Source organism: Chlamydotis macqueenii, chromosome 1 (assembly GCF_036417535.1).
Source record: "Chlamydotis macqueenii isolate bChlMac1 chromosome 1, bChlMac1.mat, whole genome shotgun sequence".
In the NCBI taxonomy this organism is placed as follows: Eukaryota; Metazoa; Chordata; class Aves; order Otidiformes; family Otididae; genus Chlamydotis; species Chlamydotis macqueenii.
In genome coordinates, this window is record NC_141556.1 from 93,393,203 (window position 1) to 93,417,453 (window position 24,251).

The following is a 24,251-nucleotide window of genomic DNA, read 5'->3' on the forward strand; positions in this document are numbered from 1 at the left end:
TGTGTGTTCTGTTCTATCATGTATTATACCGGCACCTATGATGTGTAATATATAAATAGCAGCCTAGCTTAGGCTGGCTAAAGCTTTAAAGGTTAATCTGGGAGAGTACAACAGGGGCTGGAAGAAATCTTTCAGCTAAGGCTGTGTTACTGAATTTGTAATTTATTTTTTTTTTAAATACTATTTATCTTAAAGGTGTACTTTAAAGCTGGATTTGTGGTGTTTGCTTTGATTAAAGCTTTGGAAGTTGAGGAACCAGACCTGTCTGGACTTTGCATGCATAGGTTAGCTTTTGACCAAACCCCGAGTAGTTGGTTGTGTACTGCACTGCAGCTCTGTGGCTACTGGACATGGCAGTAACTGCTAGTCTGTGTTCAAGGGCACTGGAGGAAGAAGGAGCAGGAGGAAAAAAAGAAAAAAAACAAAGTGCTTTGAGGGAACACTAGTGTAGGGACAGGACAGGGAAAGCATATGGAAATATCTGTTCCCAACTTCTGTGCACCTTTACATAAATTGGTAACTTCCTTCTAGTCCTCATCTCGAGGTGCAAAAGCAGGCAAGAAGCTGAGGCTGTGAACTTGATCTTATTCTTGATTGTAATTATAGGCAAGGTTTCTGGACACCTGTGATGCTTGGAAAGCACCAGTTAGATGAGAATCTCATAGTTGTTATTTCTTTTCCCCTCAAAGCCACAAGTTGGATTTGGATCTACCCAGGCCTGATTTTTAAACTCAAGTTAGTAGTGTTTAACTGTGCTACAAAAAGTGTGTCCATTCCTGAATAAGCCCCAAGCCATTTTGTAACATTAGAATCATAGAATGGTTTGCGTTGGAAAGGACCTTTTAAAGGCCATCTAGTCCAAACCCCCTGCAAGGCGCAGGGATATCTCCAACCAGATCAGGTTGCTCAGAGCCCCATCCAACCTGGCCTTGAATGTTTCCAGGGATGGGGCATCCACCACCTCTCTGGGCAACCTGTTCCAGTGTTCCACCACCCTCATTGTAAAAAATGTCTTCCTTCTGTCAAGTCTGAATCGTGCTTCCTTCTGGTTTAAAACCATTATCCCTTCTCCTATCACTACATGCCCTTGTCAGAAGTCCTTCTCCAGCTTTCCTTTAGGCCCCCTTTAGGTACTGGAAGGCCGCTATAAGGCCTCCCCAGAGACTTCTCCAGGCTGAACAGCCCCAACTCTCTCAGCCTGTGCTCACAGGAGAGGTGCTCCAGCCCTCTGATTGTCTTCGTGGCCCTTCTCTGGACTCGTTCCAACTGTTTTGTATCTTGGAGGTGAAAAATACTTAAAACCAACATTCACCAGCTGAGAAATAGAAAACCAGCTCTCTTTTACACTCGCAGTTTTAATTGTGTGTCTACACCATGCACTGGGCCATGCTGTCACCTTGAGCTGGTGCAAGGGATCCACATTGCACTGTGATAATATGAGACAAAATATTAGCTCAGATTTCGAAGGTGGCGTAGCCCCAAGCTGGAGGTAACGTGTTCTGCCTCTCAGCAGGGCTAAAAGACAGTTGTACTGGGTAGTGCTCCTATTTGAGGACCATTTAAATGATACCCAATGCCTGCGCTCCATTGTACTTTGCTCATGAGGGTTTTCTGGCAGGATGCACTGGCTGATGCTTTGTACTCCTGTGTTTCACCCCTGGAGCTAGTAACTGGTGTCAGTATAAGTGATATTAAAGTTTGCATTGGTAAATGATAAGTAAAAGTGATACCCCTGTGAAACAATGCACATCATTGATTGCGGTACCTCTGAGAACACGATCACAGCAGTCTTGCAGCCAAAGCGGCGACTGTTTCAGTAAGCTTTAAAAAGCCTGTGGTAACTTGACCTGGGCTTCTACGTGTGTCGTCTTGCTATCCAAGAAACAGTCTGATGAGTGCATGCAACCTTCCCCCCCCCTCCCCGGTATTTCATTTTTTTCTGTTCCCAACCCCCCTGTGGGGCACACATAAAATCTTAATAATAGTGGTAAATTAGTTTATGGGGTAACTGAGTGTTCAGGATTTTTTTCTTTCTCAGAGCTTCTATTTTCTACCATTTATTTTCATCAAAAGACCAAGAGCTTTGTAGTGGAATAAAAAAAACCCTGAACTTCCCTATTGACCCAGTTTCTTCTACTTCCACTTTTGCTATGTTATGTATGAGTACTTCTGTATGTATTCATAGTCTTCCAGGGAAATTAAAATAAAACTATTTCTGTTTGTTTATTTTATTTTTTGGTGTGTGAACTTCTTGAGGTGTTAAATTTTTCTTTTATCTTCCTGCTACAGAAGAACCTAAAACCTCAGCTTTTCTTGATGTGTGTTGAGGTTGGGAGGAAAATGTGATATGCAAGCTGTTGTTTCCTTTCAAGTCACCTCTCAGTAGCTGTGCTCTCACTTTGCAGTTCAGTGTGTTAATTGCTGATAATCAGTAGCTGCTGTTTGTGCAGAAAGCTTGAAGAGCCAAAAAGTGATGGGCAGCGTTAGGTAGTGCGTGCTGTGAAGCAAAAGTAGGGAGTTTGTTGCTTGCATGCAGTATCACTGCCTTTTGAAAAAAGCACTGAAGAAATGCAGGTGCAGAATGTGGTAAAATACTTTGCGGTAGTGCTTCTTGCTCTGTTCTGTACCTGTCATCTTGAAACATCATGTCCTTCTGAAGTTCATTTTGCTCAAGCGGAGTGGCTCTTCAGTGTTTAGAGTCGGTCATTCTTTGGTCTGGAAGGCACAGTTGGTCATTCTTTGGTCCTGCCATCTAAAGAGGAAGACAGACCCTTTACAGCACTGCAAAAGAGTGAGCAAATTTTCAGTGTCCTCTGGATAACACACAAAGCTTGTGTGTATTTATTTCTCGGGAAGATGAGTGAAAAAGGAGGTACGCTGTTAAACAGATGATATTGCCTAGATAAAATGAGGGAAAAACAAGAGAGTCTGAGTATGGTGGTAAGACTGTAAAAGGAAGTCAGGAGCTGCAGGCCTTTCACAACTGATTTCTGCATTTAAAGGTGGTAATGGGAATGAGGTGAAGGTTTGGAGGGGTGTGTGTGCTGTGTTTCCTGTTATGACCAAGCCACAGAGATAAATTGTGCTTGTTCCCAGGCCTGCCTGCAGCCTTCTGGAAGAGAGCTAACCACCTGCTTCCATCAGCCATCCTGTGTAGGTACATTAGGATTGCAGGGGATAGAATACAATAGATTTGACGGGACTCAGATCCTTTACCAATACCTTTTAGCCCAAGGATATGCCTGTATGAGAAGAATTTCTGAGCTTATAAGTAGGAGTGGAGAGTCACACAAGAGGGAAAGTGATGCAGAGATTTCCTTGAGGATTTTGGACAGAAGCAAACTGAATTGGCAATTGTCAATGAAAAATACTGATTAAGTTGGTTTTCCTCCTTGCTTTACCCAGCTGGTGGGCATGTTCTGGTGAGGAGCAAAATACTGGTAACTGTACTTGAAAGACAAAAATGGAATAAAATAATAATGAATTGTCCACAAAATGATAAATGTATTGCTGTGTCTCATGCTACAGAATAGGTTTCACCATGAGCAGGATGATGAAAGGGAGGGAGTCAAGCACTTAGACCTTAAACCCAGTCTGTTAACTCTTGCAGCCTGTCCTGAATCAGCGTGCAGCCATGCAAAAGGTCAAAGGTGGACACAGCTCTAGTCTACGTCTCTGCCCAGTAGATTAATGTCAGCAAAGGCTACATTTCTGGCTGTAGTAGCCAGAAACAAGGGTTGACTAAATCTACTAAACAGTACTACTGTGATACTACATCTACTGGACATCATTGCTGGTTGTTAAGTACTTGGAGAAAAGACTATCTTGCTGTTTCTTCTCAGATCTTCTGAGAAGTCTTGGAGTAGCTGGAGAAAGGGGAAATGTCAGGGGAAACTCTGGAGACCTTCCTTAACGAACAGAAGCTGTGCATGGAGGAGGACTATCTTTTTTTCAAAGTCTTCAGGCTGCTGTGGAAGTAAACATCTAGGTCGGTATTCTGTTGGGAGGGGAAGACGACTCCAGATTTCATAAGCAGCAAACTCTTCTACTGCTTATCCCTCATCATTGGAAGAGTCTAGGGCTGAAAGACTCTGAAAACGTCTTATCTTCCAAGGCAGGAGAAATCTTTAGCTGCTGCTAAAGATCATATGTGTGGTGTGGTGGCAGTCCCCAAAGACATTTTGACACAGTAAAACCTTAGTTTTTGGTGTCATGGTTTGTGCAGGCCTCCAGGAATGCAAATAACTGCTTTGGTTTTGTGTGAGGCTGGGCAGGTTAGCAAGAATCTTTTCCAACTAAGATGCTGTTAAACTTCTCACTTCAAAACCAAGTCACCCTTGTAGCAGAGTTAGAAATGTAGTTTTAATTCAGGGCTACTTTGTTAGGATAATCCAAAATATCTACCTTCCTCATTTAAACTTAATATTTCTGAGGACTTCTGTTTCTAACTAAACTAAAATTGAAAGGAGCATTGGAAACGATGAAAAATTTTAAAGAGTGGGTGAGGGAAGGTACTAGACTGACTCAGCCACTCTCTACCTCTAAGACTTTGCTGCAGTGCTATTATATTGTCTGCTACAGTGTTTCCTTCCAAGAGGGGGCGAATTAATGACCTCTGCATGTACTTAGAGCAAGAACTGGAAGAGTTAATGATAAACAGTGTGTAGATTTGGCAAAAGAACTATACAGATACATGCCATAATGGGCTCATGCTTTTGCAGCTTAACTTGAGACAAATCATGACACGAGAAAGCTCCCTCCTTGGTTGTCCTGCTGCTGCGGAGTTGTTCCCCTGGGCATGCACTACATCCTGACCAAAAGGAAGCAATGCTGCAGGACTGGTGATCACGAGCAAGCTCACAAAATACTGAGTACATCTTACAAATACTGATTTTTTTAATTTTTTTTTTAAACTTTAGTAAGTCTTTATGTGCTTTTCCCCCCTCTCCATTTTAATTTCAAGGTCCACTCAAAGCCTATTTTCAAGATCACTTCCCTTCCTCCCACACAACTGCGAGGGCCAGGAGTTTGATGTCTAAGTGAGTTGAAAATGCTGTCAATTAATTGCAGGAGTAAGAGGTTAAACTGTCACCAGACTAGATATGGAGCGAAGATTGTCTTAAGAGGACTAGTAGTTAATTTAGTAGTAAACACTTTTTAGTTAAGTATTTATTAACTATTTACTTTAGTAATAGTCAAAGAGGCTTTACAAAGTAAGTGGAACAGACAGGAAAGCCTCCTGTATTGTATTATTAGCTTAATTTTAAGCAAGAAAGCAAAAAGATGGTTTACAAGCATTACGAAAAAAGGTGATCGTAGTGTGGTCATGTGATTGTCTAGTCCAACAGCTCTAGTTTTCTGCGTGATTATTTTATTTACTGGTGTGACTACATCAACTGCATATGTAAGTTGAAAGGCTGTGAGGTAGTGGCTCATATCAGATACCACACTTACGGAAGTAGCAGAATAAAGACTAAGTGTAAGTAAAAATGCAGCTCTGACAAGGATGTTGGTTCCCCACTTCCACCAAGGGAAGAAAAAATTAGCTTCTGGGCTTATGTAGCTAATTTGTCATGTACCCAAATGTCTCTGATGGGTTGGTGGGAGCTGGGGTGGACCCATCTGTCTATAGGAGATGCAGGCGTATCTCTGAGGTCTCTTAATACCGTGACAGGGTTTGTCTTGTCTAATTCTGTAATTGTAACTCTGCCTTGGCAGGGGTGGGATGTTGAACAGCACAAGTTAGGGTAGATTCCTGTTTAAAAATGCTCATAATCTTTTTAGAACACTTGTGCATCCCATTGCTTGCTTGCTTTCAGAAAATTGACCAGCTAACACCATGAACATTGAGCACTGGCCTACTGGGTTCCTCTCCCGCTTCGTTGTGTGTGTCACTGTAGGTTTTTTAGAAAGAGAAGGGAATTGAATAGTTGAGTTCCACCTTTTTCCTCCTTGTTTTGCTTTGCCCTGACTGACCTTGACCTAAGGGCACCATGACCTCTGTCAGCCAGGTTGATGAACTTAAATCAAGATGCTCGGTTTTGTCTTGTGATCAATAAGCTGGAACATGACTGTCTCTGAACTGTGTCTTCTCAATTGCCTATTTTCTTAAATCTCTGACTATGGGAATTTTCTAGTGTCATGTTTGCATTGTAGGAGTTTGTTTTCCTTTAATTAACTTTCTATAGCACTCAGCTATTTTAAAATAGGAAGGGGGAGCTAGAAAATGCTGTCACCATTAAAAATACACCCAGAATAATTTCTTCTGTAAGCAAGGCAACAGTTCTGTTTATTAAACCAGGTTGAGACTGGTTTAGTCTAAAAAGACTGTCTTAACTACAGAACTTTCTCGTCAAAGCACTGAATGAAGCCAAGCACTGGGGGATGGGGTGATAAGACATCTGTATAATTAAAGACCATTTCATGTTCCTAAGAGCTGAGTTAGGTACACCCTTAATGATGCTACATTCTCATGTGTGTGCCAGGCTTAATGTCCTACATAAGATCCTGAAAGTTGTTACAGATTCCTTATGATCCTGTTTGAAGAACAATGATGACTTATATTCTCTTGTTTTAATTATTTTTTTGCAGGCTGTATGAATATTTTTGGTAAATACTTTACAAACAGAACACTTTTTTTTTTTCTATCTGTGAATAATACTGTTATGAATAATATTTTTGTTTTTAAAAGACCCTTTATGAGAAGCTTTGCCTTGTCTTTCCTCTGTTTTGTAGCTTGGTCTGACTCTTCAAAAAGGTTCTGTTTTACACTGAAGTCAGCAAAATCGGTTGTTAATTTAGTAACTTTATCTGAAGAGCTGGTTCATTATGTTCTGTTGTTTAACTGAAGTTTACATTGATTGAATTAGGGAGGAAAAAGTAAAAAGTTGATATCCACTTCAGTGTGACATTTTAGCAAACTTTTGCGAAGCAGGAGGGGGTAAAAATACTGATAATGAAAGGAAAAAACCCCTAAGAGTGCAATATCCTTTTCAATAAAGGAGCCAATTGCTGTTAATGACTAAACCCAGTAGGTGAGTTTTCCTGTAATGTTCTCGCAGTTTTAGGGAAGGACTCTTACAAAATTATTTTAAAAACTCAGTTTACTGTAGAAGTTGAGAATGACTGTTAAAAAAAAATAAAAATTTGCGGTGACTCTTCAAGAAGAGTCAAAGGAGTTGGAACTGTAAGGGAGGCAGTGTTACTTCCCAACGAGGGATGAATGGTTGAAATTGCAATAGCTGCAGCTTACGAGTATTTCATCCAGAACAGGACAGCTGGGAGGATATACTTAAGTTGCTAGATTACAGCTTGTTCATTGCATGGCTTTGTTACTGGTAGATGCTGTTACAAAACTCCATCTCTGACCCTACAATTAAACTTCTGTAAAGGATATGGGGGCGGGAGGCGGGAAATAAGGAAGTGGTGGTTTATGGCACTCAAGTCATTGAGATAAATATTTCACTGTTAAGTATTTCTTCAGGGGTGAAGCTATGTGAGTGGCAGTAGTTTGCTTCTCAATTTCTAATAACAAAATGCAGCTCTCTCTAGTAGTTTCTTGACCTTTAATACAAGGTATGATGTTGATGTTACTAACATAAAGCATATTGCTATAAATCAGTTGAACTATATCTACCTTGAGTTTTGTAGCCTTAGGTTGTTTAACACAGGTTTAAAATAACAGCAACTTAAAATATTCTAAAAAGCAACATGGAATTTTGGAAAAAAAAAAAAAGGGCTCTGCTCTTGGAAAATGTAGCCATATGTTTGGATATGGCTTGGTTTTGCTGGACAGCTGTTTGTTACCTTCACTTTAAGATACAGATATGCAAGTAGGTGTTTATGCATTTTGTACATTGTGATGTGAGCAATGCAGAACTTGCTTTTCCCCCAGCATGTCTTGCCAGATACATGATCATCTGATATTTCTTTGGTTTTCTTTTACTGGACTGTGTAATGAGATGAAAACTCTATTTGAAAAATGAATAGTTTCTCTGCTATTTCTCCATAATTTAGTAAGTTTCACTCTATTTGAAAAATTAAGACTTTCTTTGCTCTTTCTCCATAATTGAGTAAGTTTTACAGATTGAGTCCTAACTTTTCTTCCTTGCTTTGCAATGTGTGAAAATAGAATTTTTCTGTTACTTGAGCAATGAAGTCTGGCCTGTGTCAAGAACTGCAGACTGTGCAGGACATAAGCAGAAAGCTTCAGTGCAGGTTTAAATGTCCAAAACCAGACTTTAAGAATATTCAGTGATCCTGGAAAAGCCAGTAGCAATTTGTGCCAGCTCATACCCTGTTCTTTTTCATTGGCATGAGCCTATCTGCCTCCTCCAAAGTGCCAATGCTTGTTTAACTGTGTAATTATGGAAAGTGATAGTGGGTGGCGCAAGAAAGCAGCAGCACAGGTACCTGTAAAGGCCAACTTCTGACCCAAGAGGCTGATTTACTTGGGCTGCCAGTGGACAGAAAGGGAGCTCCTACTCTGACATGCTTCTGGAAGAGCCCATCTTCCTCCTATGTCTTCAGAGAGAACCTAGAGTGAGCCTCTCTCAATGCTTCTGTGTTACCGTACAGAGTATGCACGTGTGGTAGGTGCAGAGTGGTGTTCAGCTCCTGTCACTGGGACTTTGTATGAGAAATCAAACTGGAGTGATTCCCCTGTCAAACTTGTGATGGTGGAGAATGGCTGTAATAATGATTGTTTCAAGATGCTTTATAAAAGTTCATTTTAATAGCATAACTGGAATTTACATTCCTTGTTTTGTTTTTCTTACATTTCAGGTCTACCAGTCATGAAACGAATTCTTCTGTTTTTTATCCTGGCTGCTGCAGTTATGTATGGTATACTGCATGGAAATCTGTGGAGAAATAACCTCTACTGGTATGGTGATGGTTTGTTCGCTTATAGTGCAGACAGCCTCACAGCTGTGTGAGTGATGTGGCTGTGAGTTGCTGTGTCGCCAAACAGCTGTTTACTAGTAATCAATAGAAGTGATTACTACTCTGTGTGTGTGTTTTGTGGTATGGTTCTTGGTTTTCTTTGGTTGGCTTTTTTTTTTTTTTTTTCTGTGGTGAGGGAATGAATGTGATTGTTTTGTCCAGTCACCCCTTCTCTCCTGTCACTTTTAAACCTAGTAGCTGATATGAGTCTAGTTGTATAGAGAGGTCAGGACCTCGGAGATAGGGAGCTCCTCTGAGTTTTATGAAAACAAGTGTTCAGGTAAGGAGAGAGATCATATTTGTGTGTTATGTGTCCATATCTTCCCTTCACCCCACATGTGTTTATTGTTAGCTTTTTCTTTTAGATATCTGAAAAATGATGTGGGAGAGACCTGCTCCACACATGGGAATAGCTGCAGGTGTAGTGGGCACCTTTTGAAAAGCTGAAACTTGTCAAGTCCCAGTGGCAGCCTCGTGGGAAATGAACCTTCACTGTCTCCAGGCTGCATGAGACAGGTGGCTTGGAACCTAAAATTCAGGGTGCTTATCAAAGAAGTTGAGTTTGAGTTTCCGTTGGCCTTCGCACAGCTGTAACCAGGACTGACCAGTGTGTTTGTTTTATGAAGATAATAGTGATAGCTTTTAAAAATAGTGATTGATGTGCCTCTATTTGTCTTGTTTATAGCATACAGTTCATACAAATGGCTTTCAGTTGTGGTTTCTGTTTATAGCAAACCACAGTGTTGTGACATTTCCCTCTTTGCAGGATTAGCTTTTATGGACAGACTTCTTCTGTGAGGGCTCCTCCTTCCTATGAGACTAGTGGAGTTACCCAGTAAGTTCAGCAGTTGAGTCTTTTTGTGGTGGGGTTTTTCGTTTGGTTGGTTGTTTTTTGGGCAGGTGGGAGGGATTGAGACTGAAATCCGTAGCCTGTGTCCGTTGGCTCCCTGTTCATTTGGTTGTTGTACAGCTGTGTCCATTGGCTGTTTCTGTTACGAGCACAATTGTAATATGTCCGGCAGAAAGGAATTTGTCCATGTTATGTTTCCAGTGTTTGGTTAATACTTATGGCCACTTACAGTGACTGTCTGTAACAAGCAACGAATTGTTGGAAAGACATTTGTTTACAGCTTCCAAATTTCTGCAATTCTGAGTTATACCTGAATGAAATTAGCAGAGCTATGAGGGCAACTTTTGTGCTTAAAATGTAATAAATCAGAGGTGTGGTTCACTTTTGATGCGCAAGTGCATGTATAAGCAGATCTTGCACTAGTAAATTCCTGCAATGAGGTTTGTGGGACTAATGAGCACCTATGCTAAAACTTAAAAGCAGGTGTCTGTTCTCTCTGAAGCTGTCCTGCAATATGCTGTCTGTGAGACTGATGCTGGAAAGCAACGAGCTGGCCAGCTGATGCATTTCAGAGGGTGCTTTTTCAGTGTCAGTATTCACATGACAACTTAAAGTTACCCAAAGCAATTAACCTTAATGGTCTGTTTGGCTTGTGGTTCTAATGTGGTGGTTCATCCTTCAGTTATTAACGCAGCCCAAATGCACACATTACTCACACTGAACTTTACCCTCCCTTCTGGGCTTAATATTTGTTACTAATTGGGCTAAATTACCAGTGTGAGAATCTGCTTAGAAGTGTAAGTCTTAGCCTTATGATGAGAGGAATGACTTATCCCCAAAGAATCTCATTTTCCTTGAAGTACCCTATGTGGCGCTGTCTATTCCCCTCTCCAAACAAGACTCCCCTTTCCTCTCTGAGTAGCGCTGGTGATGCTATGTGGTATGGCTGCAGAGGTGATTCAGCCCGGGTGTCCAGCTTCTCTGCAGGTGGGCCTGAGATCTCACCTCTGGTTATGGCTGCTTTGATAGTTGCCAAGCAAGGCAGGTTGCAGGTCCCTTGGAGCAGCACTGTGAGACAAAAGCCTTTACTAATAAAATTAATCATACCGCAACAAGAAAGATCCATCTTTGTAATACAGACAGAGGCAATAATGAACATTTGAGGTGATGTTAATGCAGTAATTGACTTTTACTAATTTGGCTTGTCCAAGTTTCCTTACTTTGTTGCTGCTACCCATTCCTGTTCTTGCTATTTCTTTAAAATTCTTCTTTGCAGGCTTCCTCCTACGGCTGTGGAGAGAAGGAACGTGCTGGACACTTGTCTCCTGAAACCAGCATTTGAATCTTTACTGGGGTGAGCCTTCTTGGGAAGTAGTGGGGAAAGGAGAGGCTGTGCTGATTGATGTAGAAATTGGCTATACATATTCTGGACTATTTCATGTTTTGATTCACCTCTGGAAGTACAGCTTTTGGGCTTGGGTTCATTGCTGCTTTTCCTGGTTGAGGCAACACAAATTGTTTAGCTTGCCACTGATCAGCATCTGAGCAATACCACACAACTAGCTCAACATACTCATGTATGTACTGAATAAATAAATATTTCCTTTTCAGATACTGTAACTAGCAACAGTGTAACTATTTTAATGATTGAAATATAAGCCTTAATTTCTTTTTTCCCTGTGCTTTTCCTGTAAAAGAAGCCTTCATGTCCAAGGCTGAAATTCAGTCATTCTGCTATTAAGAACCTGAACTTAAAAGATTAAGATTTTTTGGTAGCTAAGTATTTCTTCTGCAGCCAGTGACCAGAGAAGTTTTGAAAAATCCCTTCATTTCATTTGGAAAGACGAGTGTGAAATATGCAAAAATTCATCCAATTTTTAATCATATAAGATTCTACTCCTTCAATGGAATTTTGATTTAAAAAAAATATGGGTTTATTAATGGTTTTTGTTCCTTGGATAGTATTGTTGAAATGTGTGTAGGTGTCCTCCGATTTAAGGTACTCGTAGGAAGCTTCCCTTGTAACGAAGTAGTCAGATGAAAAAAGGAAGAGCTTCAACCCAAAACAAAGGAGGTTTCTAGTCACAAAAGTGCATCTGAGATATTTGTGAAGAAATACTAGGAGTTTTTGTTATTAGAAGCACAAGTCTTAAATGATAGAGATCAAGGAAGTGCTATAGGACCAGAAGCAGGCAGGCTATATTTGTTGGCTTTGTGTTTTATCTGGGCACACAGTGAGCATGGCCCTGAGAAAGCTTGGGAAGCTGTTTAGACCAAGTCTTGACTGAAGGAATCTTAAAGCTTTAAGCAAATGCTTTCTTTTTTTTTTAATTATTTTTGTGTACGAGAAAACATGTCATTAGTTCAGTGCTATTATTATTTTAAAAAAACATGGAGGGATCTCAGGTTTGTCCTCCCCAAAGCAGTCCTGTAGTCTTTGAGTTTTGGTTAGCTGCCTGGCCCTAAGTCCCTTGCCCGCAGAGTGTGCCCAGGCTGTCTCTGTGTCAGGCACAGCCAGATAGCTCTGGTGCTAAGTAAGGGGGCAGGAACGGACTCAGAGGTGCGCAGCAAGAAGAAGGTAGGTGCAGAGCTAGAACAGAGTCTGTTGCTTTTTTCCATAGCTCCTTTAAAGGGATCGTTTGTGTGAGCTGAAGATCTGGTCTGTGCACTTTGGTAATAGCCTGGGGAGGTTGAAAGGATTTCTAACCTGGCAGAATTATTTATTGGAAAGGAACCAGAGCTAGAATTAAGAATCTCTTTGCAGTAGGTAAATTATTTATTATGTCTAAGCTTACCAGCTGCTTCTGCACAGCAAAGCAAGTTATTAAATTTAATATGGGTGTTTAGTGCATGATGTCTCAAAGTTAGCTGGTCTTGCTCAGTTAGCTTATGGCCTAGTTCTTGATGCATGGGCTGTGGTGGTTTTTGGGTTTTGTTTTGGTTTTCCTTTATACTGTTAGTATCTTTTGAAAACGTAGAGCTTAAAGTGAGATGCTTGATTTGTGAAACTGAGAGGGATGGAGTTTTTTTAACAGCTATGAATATTCTTAATGGAGAAACAAGTCATGTGCTGGCTGTAGGTATTTATGACCAACACTAGGTTTTCTCACTGTGGCTGCATACTTATGTATTAACATAAGGCCCAGTATGCAGGATCGTTACAAAGTCAACCAGTTCAGTGAGCGAGTGTCCACTAAACTTCAAGGTGAAGCCAAGGGCATGGTAGCATGTGACAGGATTGGGTCTACTGTTCATTCATTTGGCTTGACTTACAGAGATGTTAATGAGAGTCACTTCCCTCCTATGAGATAACCCTTGTCTGTGGTTACTGTCTTTTGAAGAAAGAAGTGACCCATTCTTTCTGACACTTACAAGGTGTGATACTGACATGTTCTAGTTTGCAGGAGGAACGTGCTTTTGAGGCGCACCTCTTTGTGATTGCCTCATGCCGTGCTTCTCATCTCAGGGTGACCCTGGCACGCGTGCACTGGGCTCCTTTCAGACATCTGACTCATGGCTAAGCCAGAGGATGCACTGCAGGAGCACGCCTAATATGCTGCGGCTGCTAAGGGGGTGTTCAATCTGTGGGACCCTACTAGAGTTAGTCCAGAGTGAAAAAAAAAAAAAAAACACCAAAGTACTGAGATGTGTGTAACATGAACATGAGAACTCCATACTCTTTTGCTGTATGGATATAGCCCTGTTGCCCCAAACTACTTACTAATGTCAGCACAGCCATGAAGTGCTGCTTGTTTGGAATGGGAGCGCATCTCAAATAAACTGACATCTTCAGGAGATGGTATTTTCAAGTTAAAACACCTTGTTTCAAATACCATTCTTATTTATTAAATTGCCATATATAATAATAAATTTTAATCTTCCTTGCTGCCTCTGTTATGTACTTTTCAAACCTGAAGTTATTCATTCTCTTCCTGGGTTACATGTTCTCTTAAATGTGCTGTCTCATGGTGTAAGCTTTCAGTCATGCGATTCTAATAACTATATAAATTATACTAGCAGAGTATTGCTCTTTACCTATATTTTCCATTATAAAATCTCCCACTTTTCAGTCACTTCCTTTCTTTTCCTGTGTTCATGAGTTTTCTTCTTTTTATAATAGTTGAAAAGAAAGCTTTTTTAAAAAGCAATTGCATGATGTATTAGCATGTTCAGATACACCGTGTGGATTTTTGACATGTCTTACTTTTTCCCTTCATTAGTGTGGACAAAATATACCCGTTCCTGTGCACGAATGATTTTATCAGAGTGGCGGAGTTCCACGGGAGCGATAAGTTTGAACTACCTTATGGAATAAAGAGAGCAGGTTTGTGTTCCCCATGTACCTTGTTTTTAAACAGAAATACCTAAATAGTGTGTACAGCCACCTGAATCTCTGACTCTGATCTTTCCTACTCACCAATGCCAATCCTTTTGGGGATAGCTAGCAGTGACTTAATGGTTTCATTTAGTCCCTCTGAGCTGGCACCTTCCTGTTTTTAAGAAATAAAACACCATGTTGAGGATGCCCTAAGACCCTAAGGGTCTTCGTCACCATTTTGGAAAGGGTGTAAAGTCTGAAAGTTTCTTAACACTGAACAGCCCTGTGTATCTGGGCTTTAGACTCTTGTCTTGCCCTCCATCAGTGTAAGAAGGAGGGTGCATTTGTCCGCACCTTGGGAGTTGCGGTGAGGAAAAGTACGTTTGGGAATGAGTTGAGGCCACCACTGAGGAACATTGAGTGTCCAGCAGGTGCTTGCCCACCAAGTGAGCACAAGCTGGTTTGATGTCTCCTCCCAAGACACGTAATGCTGTTACTGACCCTCCTCTTGGGTCAAGGCCACTTCTGTTTCAGCTGAAGGTGGGTAGAAGGAAAAACAAAGTCTGTTAGGATGCAGGTCTTGGAAACTCTTCTGATGCTTACTTACTGTAAGTAAGATTTTTTTGATACAAATCCCCTGTTATTTTCCAACTGGGGTGTTGGGGCAGGAAAACCTTTCTAGAGAGGAGCTCTGATAAACCTGAATTTCTTTGGCATCGTTGATTGATCTGTGACCCTAAATTACAAGTGTTCTTATTTTGAATTATTTTATGCACAGTGCGAAAAATTTACTGTGTCTGAAAATGCTGTAGTCAGGATAGCATGCTTATTTTTATATTGGAAAGCACTGAACATTTTCATTAATCTTCTTTTATATTTGCTTTCTAGAGCAATTTTTTCGTTTAGCCCTTTCAAGACTGCAGAACTGTGGACTTTCCAATGAAGATGACAGGTGAGATGGTTTATTTGCTACTCTTTCTGTTCATTGTATTTTTGATATTTAATATTTCTCTGAAAAGGAATGTCAGTGGTGTTGTCCTGAAATTGCTCAAGTTAGCAAAGATGGAGATCTGACTGATTGTGTCCAAGCAATATGTAACTAATTCCAAGATTTAAATAAGTTTAAAATTAAACTTATGTAGCACCAGCATTCAAGAATAATTTTTCTGTGAGGGAGCTTAAACTTACAGATTTCTTTTTACAAGTGTATTAGGAATTTGCTAGCTGAATGCAGTCCCATCTTCCTGTAGTGTCTTTTTATACTTGAGGAAAGTGAAACTAACCCTTAAAAACTAAATGTGGTTTCCTCTTTCAAAGGAATTATTAGTGTAAGCTAGAGAATGTTTGAGATAAGCAGATGCAAACCAATGACTATTTCTACAAAAAAGAAATCTTACAAATATCCCTGTGCCACTGCATCTACTGGCCTGCTGCTCACTGTTTGTATGTGTGCTTAGCTTCCTTTCCTGTGAATGAGGGAGACAGGGGCAGCCAGGAAAGACTGTTCCTGGGATTTTGGGAGTAACCAGGGTGTGGCACAGAGTGGAGCATGCCTTAAATAGCTCCCTTCCCATGCATTAGATTGTCCTGTTTAAGAATCTCTTACTTAGAAGCCACTTCTGCTGGGATTTATTTGGTTGATTTTGGAGGGTCTTTCTGTGTCGTGTTGTTGGTGAGTTTTGTTTTGGTTTGGGGTTTTGGTGGGTTTTTGTTTGGGTTTGTTGGTTTTTTTTGGTGGTTTTTGTAGGTAGTGTAGTAGAGTTGGCAAGTATACCAAGTGATGCAAATGACTTCTTAGAATTGCAGTCTAGCAAACCAGGTGACAACCTACCATCTATTGTGTTAATATGCAGGCTTCTTAATAGAGTTGAATGTAAATCATGCTGAGGTTGGCTGTACTTGTTTTTGTTTTTTTTAATCAAGGAGATCAAACAGAAGATTATTGCTTCAAGCCAAGTGCCAGGATCACATTTTAATTAAAATTTGGGTGGAATATGAACAAAACGATTAGTGTTTAAGCCTAAGAATGATTTTAATACCCATTTTTACCTTTTCTTCACTTACTGTACTCCCTCCTTTTCCTATGTTTAGTATCTATTTCTAGAATGTTCAGGTTTACTCTTAAGGAGAGGAAAAGAAATGGAAAAAGACCTGTTCTCTATCAGGAGTGTGATAATTGGGGAAATTTATACGGAATTGTCTGACAAAGGCTAGTCTTCCGGCAGGAGTTTGAAGGATAATGCCAAATGTTGTATTAGAAATTTCCTGAAATCACAAGTTCAGCAGTATAATTATTTTGGCTGTGAAGTAGAGACACTTGCAGTGCAGCATAGTACCTTTTAAATCAAGATGTCTGTCCTATAGATCAAAAGTTAAGTAATGTGTATTCTTTGAGTGTAGGCTCTCTGAGATATAGATATGTTTGGTGGATCTGGGAAGTATACTTCATTTTAATAAAAGTGATATACTTTAGTAGTACTTGAAGCAAAATGAGAACTATTACTATTTAATAGACAGTAGTATAAATAAGTCAGATATATAATGACTTTGTACAATGTATTCTTTCTAGATCCATCAGATTTTGTGTATGGCACTGTTAGGGCATGAATCTGCGTAGTAAGGAAGAGCTTTTATATATATGTTAAACCGAGAGGCATTGGCTTTTAAATGTGAAACACTTTGAGAATTAATCCTAACAACGTTCTCCAGTAATACAGCAATGGAATTATTAAGCAGTGTTCTGTATGTAATTCAGCCTTCTTGGCAGAATGCGAAGTGAATTTCCCTATAAACTTTGCTTGGGGCGGAGTGGGGGAACCTGCTATAAAATATTTTAACAAATGTTAGGCTATATGAGCACCAAATCTATGGTGCTCATACAGCTGTATTTGTGTGCGACTTAGGTAAGTGTACATAGTGAGCTACAAAGGGGTTTTTCCAAACAGTGCCATTTTCCAAACTTAGGTGGAATTCTCACTGTATAACAGTCTAGTTCTCCAAAACTGTTTGGAAGTCAGCGGTGTCACTGGCTTCAATGAAACAGCCTGTAGGAGAAGGGTTTTCCAGGCTAGTGGTACATCCGCAGAGTAACCTCTGAACACCTGCTTTTCCCATTTTGTCATAATTACTTGCTGGGCACTCTCAGGACTCTAAGCTCAGCAGCAATAAATTCTTACAAATTCATTTACACAATCCTGAGTCAACAAAATGTGACCTCTGCGTCCTCCTTTTAGCAAATAACCTCAAAGGAAACAATTTGCATTCCTCAGCTGACTACAGTGGGGTGTGTTAAAGGAGTTGAGGTTGAGATATTTTTTTTCATTTTCCAGAGAAACAGTATTTCAGTGGAATGTGGAGGATGCAAGCCTTTTGACCTTTAGAGGCTACATTTCCATTTAACAATGTTTTTCTTTTATAGACTAGGAAAATGTTTCTTTTAGCATTTCACCATACAAACCAAATATGTTAACTTAATGCCTGGCCTTGAGATTTAAGAGGCTCTTGTATACCACGTGAAGAGGGCAGTGGTTTGAGTGACTAAAGGGATTGCATTTAGATGTTGGAGATCAGTGATCACACAACTTGCACCAGGATCCGTTTATACTCTAAGCAGATCTCTAACACCTAAATGCAATCCTTTAGTCGCTCAGACCATTGCTATAGCAATTGTTGTAGCTGAGGTCTTCATATTTTTCACTTTCATCAGTATTGTGCTGGTGGTTGTAAGCTGGACCACCAGACATTTTAGTCTGTTATATTTCACTTGTAGCACACCTGATGTTGAAGGACATCTGAATTTATTTCTCTTTTTGTGAATTTATTGACTTGGAGAAAGGGTGAGTGATACTTGTTTGGAGTTTTTAAATATGAAAACATTATGAAAAGGGAAACTTTAAGAAGTGGCATTGGTAAAATACCTGTGAATAACACTGCTGAAAATCAATGTGTTGATTTCTGTGATCTACAGTAAATAAATGTCAGTTTATTTAACATAAATGTTTTTGAATATGATCTAGCCTTGCTACATATTCTTTATCTCCATTTCACATGTCAGTTTGCTATGATACTGTTTTCTGTTTTTTTTTTTTTTTTTTTTTTTTACTCTAACATAAACCATTTCCCTCCCTGCTTATCGTTGTCAGTGGAATCTGTGCTACTGTGGATGTAAACATATGGTCATAACTGGAGACACTTGAATACTGAGGGGGGCTAAGGGCAGGAGACAATTCAGAAACAGCACATTCGTACCAGACTTCCTGTTTGAGTTGGCCCACTTTGACTTCCTGAGCTTGAGAGAGATTAAAAGCTGATCTTTCTAATTTGTTTGACTATTTATGACTGTATTCATGTACAATTCACCAGGAGTATTTGATCTGCTTGTAGACTTCATAATTTTAAAAGTTCACATACCAATGTTACATGCTTTATTGGTTATTTGAAGGCAGCTGATAACTTTATTTTTGAGTATACATGGCAAGGGTGCTGGCGTTTGAAGGCTTAATTTGAATTTCACTCTATTTTCCATCCAAGTAGTATTAGTCAGCTCTTAGCCATGAAAAAGATCTGATCTGCATCTGCCAGGAAGAGGGGAGTTCAGATTTGACTTGCAGCTACCCAGCTTCTGTAGCTGCAGAAACTTGAGTTGCCCAGCTCTAAAGTCACATTTTAATTTACCCTCACTGTCCTGAATGCGTCCTGCTACCTCACAACTGCACAGTGCAGAGAGGAGAAACCAAAGAGCTCTTCAGTTTGACAGCAGCGTGGAAGACATTATTTCAATAGCTAGGGAATGACATAGTGAAGAAGCTTCTTAAATCAGTCTCTGCCAAAAATTGGAAGCTAGGGTAGTGTAAGGGATCACTTAAAGTTCATCTACGAGGGGACAGAACAGAACAAGCAGTGCCTCCTCAAAGTAACTTTTTGGCTGCTTATCATGGTCAGAATAATACAAATTGTTTGTAATGGAGCTGACATAATTTTTGTGAATTCACACCCAAATAGAGAGTATAAAAGAAAATATTAAGCAAATTAGGAGCAATTTTTCTGGCTTTTTATTGGGACCTGAAGATGAGTTCATGCACGGTGTGTCAGTCGCTGCCAAACCAGGATGCCTACTAAGTGCCGGGGGTGGATGCTCTAGCCTGGAGGTACCATCAGGAGTTAGAGTATCAGTAGCAGTTTAAGATTTGCATTGTGGTGATGAGGTTTGTATTTCAGTTACCCAGCTGCGACCACAGAACTTCTGGTGAATTCAGAGGTTTGAGGTGATTGAAACTTTCGATGATTTAGAGGCGTGTTGTAAATGACAGGAAAATGTGATACAACCATACGCTAATTCTGCACTTTTCTTCTCTCTCCCTCATTCCACCTTCATCTTTTACTGATCACATTTTTTGTCCAGTTTTCCCTCTTTCTTTCCTGTGCCTCCTCGCTGTTGCTTCTCTGTAGCCCAGGATCTTGCTTTGAGCTCGATGATATAGCTGCAAGTAACAAAGTGTAATTCAGGAATAGGGTAACTTCTGCTGCCTTCCTCCCTTTGCCAGAGGCATATGTCATCAGCCTGCTCTCTCGGGATATTTTAAAACTAGATTGAAAAACTAATGGGAAAATAAATGAGCTGAAGGAGTTCTGGAGTAGAGAGGGAGGGTTTTTGTGGATGTAGAGGGAATGGGCATCCTTGAAGACAGGAAGGTGTAATAGTTTTTCACCTCTGATTTCCGAGGTACTGAGTCACATGGACTTGTGGCATTAGCTGGAAATCTTTTTATGAATGCTTGGCTTCTCCTAAGCTGCTCAGGAAACACTAGAGAAAGGTGTGCTAGCTTTTTCCATGCCACTCCACCCTGCATTTAGCAGCACTATTTGTGTGTGTGTGTATATTTATTAAGAAAAAATATTTTTAAAGCCAACTCCTTCTGCAGATGTGGCTCTAGAGCAGCAGGTGAGAAGGTGCCATCTCAGCATTTCTGTTGAAATACAGTGCTTTTTACAGTTGGCATTCATTCTCATTTCACCTTTCCTGTAAGTTTTGGGTTTTCAGCACTGCTTTGGGGCCCCGTTTCTTTTCCCTAACCCACATGCAGTACAGTGTAACAGCGTTAAGAATTCTGTAGGAAATACAGGGAACTGCTTTGTGCATTGAGCTGTCAGTCAGTCTGGGCTGGAACAGGCTCTTTTCATTGATGTTGAGTAATACTCTCCTCAGCTGAAAAAACAGATTGGACTGTCTGAGGATAAAGATGTTAATTAGTCTGCTTAAAGTGCCACACTGGGCATTTAATACAGATTACTATGTTATTTGTGACTGGGTTCTGGGGTTCCTTACAGTAAGAAATACCATGGAGCCTTTTTCTTATTTGAAGAGCCACAGGAGTGGGGTGTTGGGGCTCACCCTCAGTAAGCTGTGAGCATATTTGTGTTTGAAGAGAATACTCACATTTTTATTTTACGATTGTTCCTGCTGCAACCAAGTTGAAGGACAGCTTTTGCTCTAAATAAAGAAGCATTTTGCAACAAAAAATGATGTGCTTGTTCTGTAAGGAGGAGTTTGCAGTCTTCATACTTTGGATATAAACCTTCCCTAAAGAGGCAAAATTTCTTACATAAAGCAACACCAAGCCTGTCTGTGCCTTTTTTTTTTCCCCTCCTTTTTTTTAAGCAAAGCACTCATTTTAGTAGCATTGAAATAAGACAATACAGAGGAAAAGATAAAATTAGAAAACCTGGGACAACTCCTGGGAAATTTTACCATATAATTTACATTCATAATTTTAGCATTTGCATAATAACCTTCTTGGGTGCTTTTTAACTGTGAATATATTCTAAATTTGAAAGGAATGAATATTTTGATTGGATGTATCAAAATTTATATTAGAAGTGTTTTATATACTTAATAATGCTGTCTAATTTGAATCTAGTAATCTGAGAATGCAGTTTTTAATCAAGCGTATCACTTGGGTTATGTGATGACAATGTACACTTTTCAGCACATGTTTAGACAGCATTTTCTAAACAGGAGAAAAATCAATGTAATTATATTCATGTGAAGAGCAATCACATGTCATTGGGCTAAGGTTTCTCACATGTACAATTCAGATGCCTGTAAGGTAAATTGTGAATGTAAATCTTACCACTGTAGCTCATGTTGTGGAGATTTCTATAGTTGTGGAGTTGTACAATATTGTGAAAGCACCTTAATTTGAGTTAGTTTTTCCAGATATACTCTAGCCTGGTTGATATACCCAGACTAAGACAAATTTGAAGCATTGTGGAAGATAACTTACCTAATGGCACCCATATCACCAACTGGTTAGATGATCTTAAACAGCAAAACGACTAGAAAAATTACATGTATAAACACGATTTTACAAAAGAGAAGCCGGTTCCTGACTTTGTCAGTCCCTGGAATAATGCAGCTGCATTTTTTTGAAAGCAGCCTTTGAGTGTGATACAGGATTGAGACTGCTCTGTAGGGGACAAGGAGCCTAAAAGATGCTGGAAATCCATTAGTAAATCAGCTAAATGCAAGTATATAATCAATAACAATGTGAAGCAAGGCAAGTCTTGAATATTAAACTCCTATTTGTTCCACAGCACTGCCTGTCGACGGTGTGTTGTTGTCGGTAATGGAGGAGTACTTCGAAATAAGACATTAGGGGAGAAAATTGATTCATATGACATAATAATAAGGTAAATGTTATCTCTGTTTTATTTTGTGTGAATGCAAAGAATTAAGAAACTTTTGCTGTCAGCCAGTAGCTTTGGAGTTCGGTTATTATACAAATGAAAAGGCATAAAACATCTCATTTTATTTATTCTGTCATAGCCTCAATTTAAAAAAAAAAAGGGGATAAAAAAAAAAAATCAGTGTTTTATTACACAGACTGATTGATATTGAGAGTAAGGACCCCTGGATGGTCAGTCTGTCTTGTGTATGAATGCACACACCTGCAATGAGTCCAAGTATGTGGCAACCCAGAGCCCTGTATGTGCCCCTCACTATGACCCAGCATCCTGGGCAGCCTTGCCTCCTACCTTCCACACCGCACCTGTCTTACCCTGTGCTGGTGTGTGGATTAAATGTAACCGTTTATACCAGGAAGTCTACATCAAGGTACACGTCAACTGGAAGATGATGTTGGTGTCTGTTCCTTTCCCTCAAATGTGTTAGCTCATACTCGAGGTTTATGAGATGTCTGGACCTGCGAGAGGATACTGCGATCTGAAGAAGAGGCATCTGGACTAGGAAAACTAGGGAAGTGCTTAGAGAGGAACAGGCAAGGGGGGGGGGGAAGTTCTAATGCCAAGCAAACTGAAAAAGAACTATTTGGTTAATTACAAGAGAACTTCTTACACAATAACAAAAAGGTAAATCAGTTCCTCCTTTGCAGAAACTGAGATTGTAACTGATTAAGCATCCCTTCTGCCTGTAGGTACCCTGGCAGATAGCATGCCTGAACCGTCTTTCACTAAAACCTCTGAGCTGCTGTTTCAGTTGGATTGATTCAACATTGTGTTGAACACTGCACTAAATGTCATTTTTGTTACTTTGCCATCAATCCTAATGCTCATTTTAGTAACAGTATTTCAGTCTTCAAGTGCTACCGTAAAAAGTTTATACAAAACCTGGAGTTTGACGTACATTTGAAAACATACTGATAGTGAATACATGCAATTCTTCAGTTGTAGCTCCACTTACAAACTTAAAACTATAGAAAGTGATGTAGATAATATCCCCATTCTTAGGAAATTTTACTTGCCTGAAAGCTTTGTGCTTTACAAAAAAACCCCACCCCTTGCACTTATTTTCACTGTAGTATAATGATGCAAGGAAGCTCCATGAATTATTTTTAAGCTATTTCAAGTATTTGGGTTCCTTGTAGATCTATATACTCTTCTTAAAATTGCAATATTTGTGTAGACTGGCGTCAGGCATTTATAAACAGCTCTAAATTCAAAACTGTTTCAGAAATATAGTACACATGTATTTACTGTGGGTGAACAAAGAGGTGGTATTTGCATTCTGTATTTAATAACTTCTTCTGATAAAACTTTGAAATATTCCTTTGTCTACATGCCTTGTTCTGCAGACATTTGCTCCTAAGCAGCCTGCCTCTTATTCAGAGAAGTCAGTCACATTGGCAGGAACAGAGCATACACAAACTGCTTGAATTCTCAAAAAAAATGCAACACAGCCACCAAGCAAAAACTGCAAGACGGAGACTTAAACGCAGCCCCTCTAATGTCTCAGAGCAGAAGAGGCCTTACCCACCTCCTCACTGCTTATTAATCTGTTACATCCCAAAGCAGTGGCAGCTGTGCAAGTACTGTTTAAAAAACAAACAAACAAACAAACAAAAACAAAACAAAAAACCCCCACCACTCCAAAACCCCCAAACAAACAAACAATCCCATACATAAGATGTATCAGCATCAGGTAATCAGGTACACAGTCATAATCCCTGTCCCTGTATGCAGCAGACAGTGAAGAATATGAAAACATTCTTGAATTGCCTCCTGCGTGACTCAGATCATCTAGTAGCATGAATGGAGCAATGGGTAATTCTCCAAGGCAGATATTCTCTTTAGTCTTCTCCAGTTTCTCCTTTTGAGCCAAATCAGAAAGTCTTCTGCTTGAGTGACACATGGTAAGCCATTGTGTGATTGTATTCTAAACCACCTTGGCCAAGTTCCCATGTGTGCTTGATTTCTCCAGGTTAGGGGGTGAGCGCACCTGATAATTGCTCATCTACCACGTAATGTGATAAGTAAACGCTGGGCTGCTAAACCCGCCCTGTACCTCAGCACACTGTCTGCCCCACAGACTAACGTGTGTGCCAGCCACTGCAGAGTAAGGATGTGGGTGGGCTAGTCATTGCCATCTGTGTCTCTGTCCTCTGCAGAATGAATAATGGCCCTGTTATAGGGTACGAAGATGACGTTGGGAGGAGGACGACTTTCCGCCTTTCTTACCCGGAATCCATCTTCTCGGATCCAATCCACTATGACCCTAATACGACTGTTGTTCTCATCGTCTTCAAACCACGTGACTTGAAGTGGCTTTGGGAGATTCTAGGCGGTCAGAAAGTAGTGAGTTTAATTATTCATGCACTCTGGCTTAGCTTGCTACCCATCTCTCCT

The 24,251-nt window shown here is 40.0% G+C and overlaps 1 protein-coding gene across 1 annotated transcript in view; it reads left to right on the forward strand.

Moving 5' to 3' along the window:
* ST3GAL6 (ST3 beta-galactoside alpha-2,3-sialyltransferase 6) overlaps positions 1-24,251 on the forward strand; it is a 57,341-nt gene that overhangs the window by 19,769 nt on the left and 13,321 nt on the right. The window contains exons 3-9 of the mRNA XM_086761734.1: positions 8,785-8,884; positions 9,710-9,778; positions 11,070-11,147; positions 14,014-14,117; positions 15,000-15,063; positions 21,705-21,800; positions 24,014-24,200. Coding sequence (XP_086617860.1) covers positions 8,796-8,884; positions 9,710-9,778; positions 11,070-11,147; positions 14,014-14,117; positions 15,000-15,063; positions 21,705-21,800; positions 24,014-24,200 — 687 coding nt within the window. The 5' untranslated portion in view covers positions 8,785-8,795. The remainder of the gene's footprint in view (positions 1-8,784; positions 8,885-9,709; positions 9,779-11,069; positions 11,148-14,013; positions 14,118-14,999; positions 15,064-21,704; positions 21,801-24,013; positions 24,201-24,251) is intronic.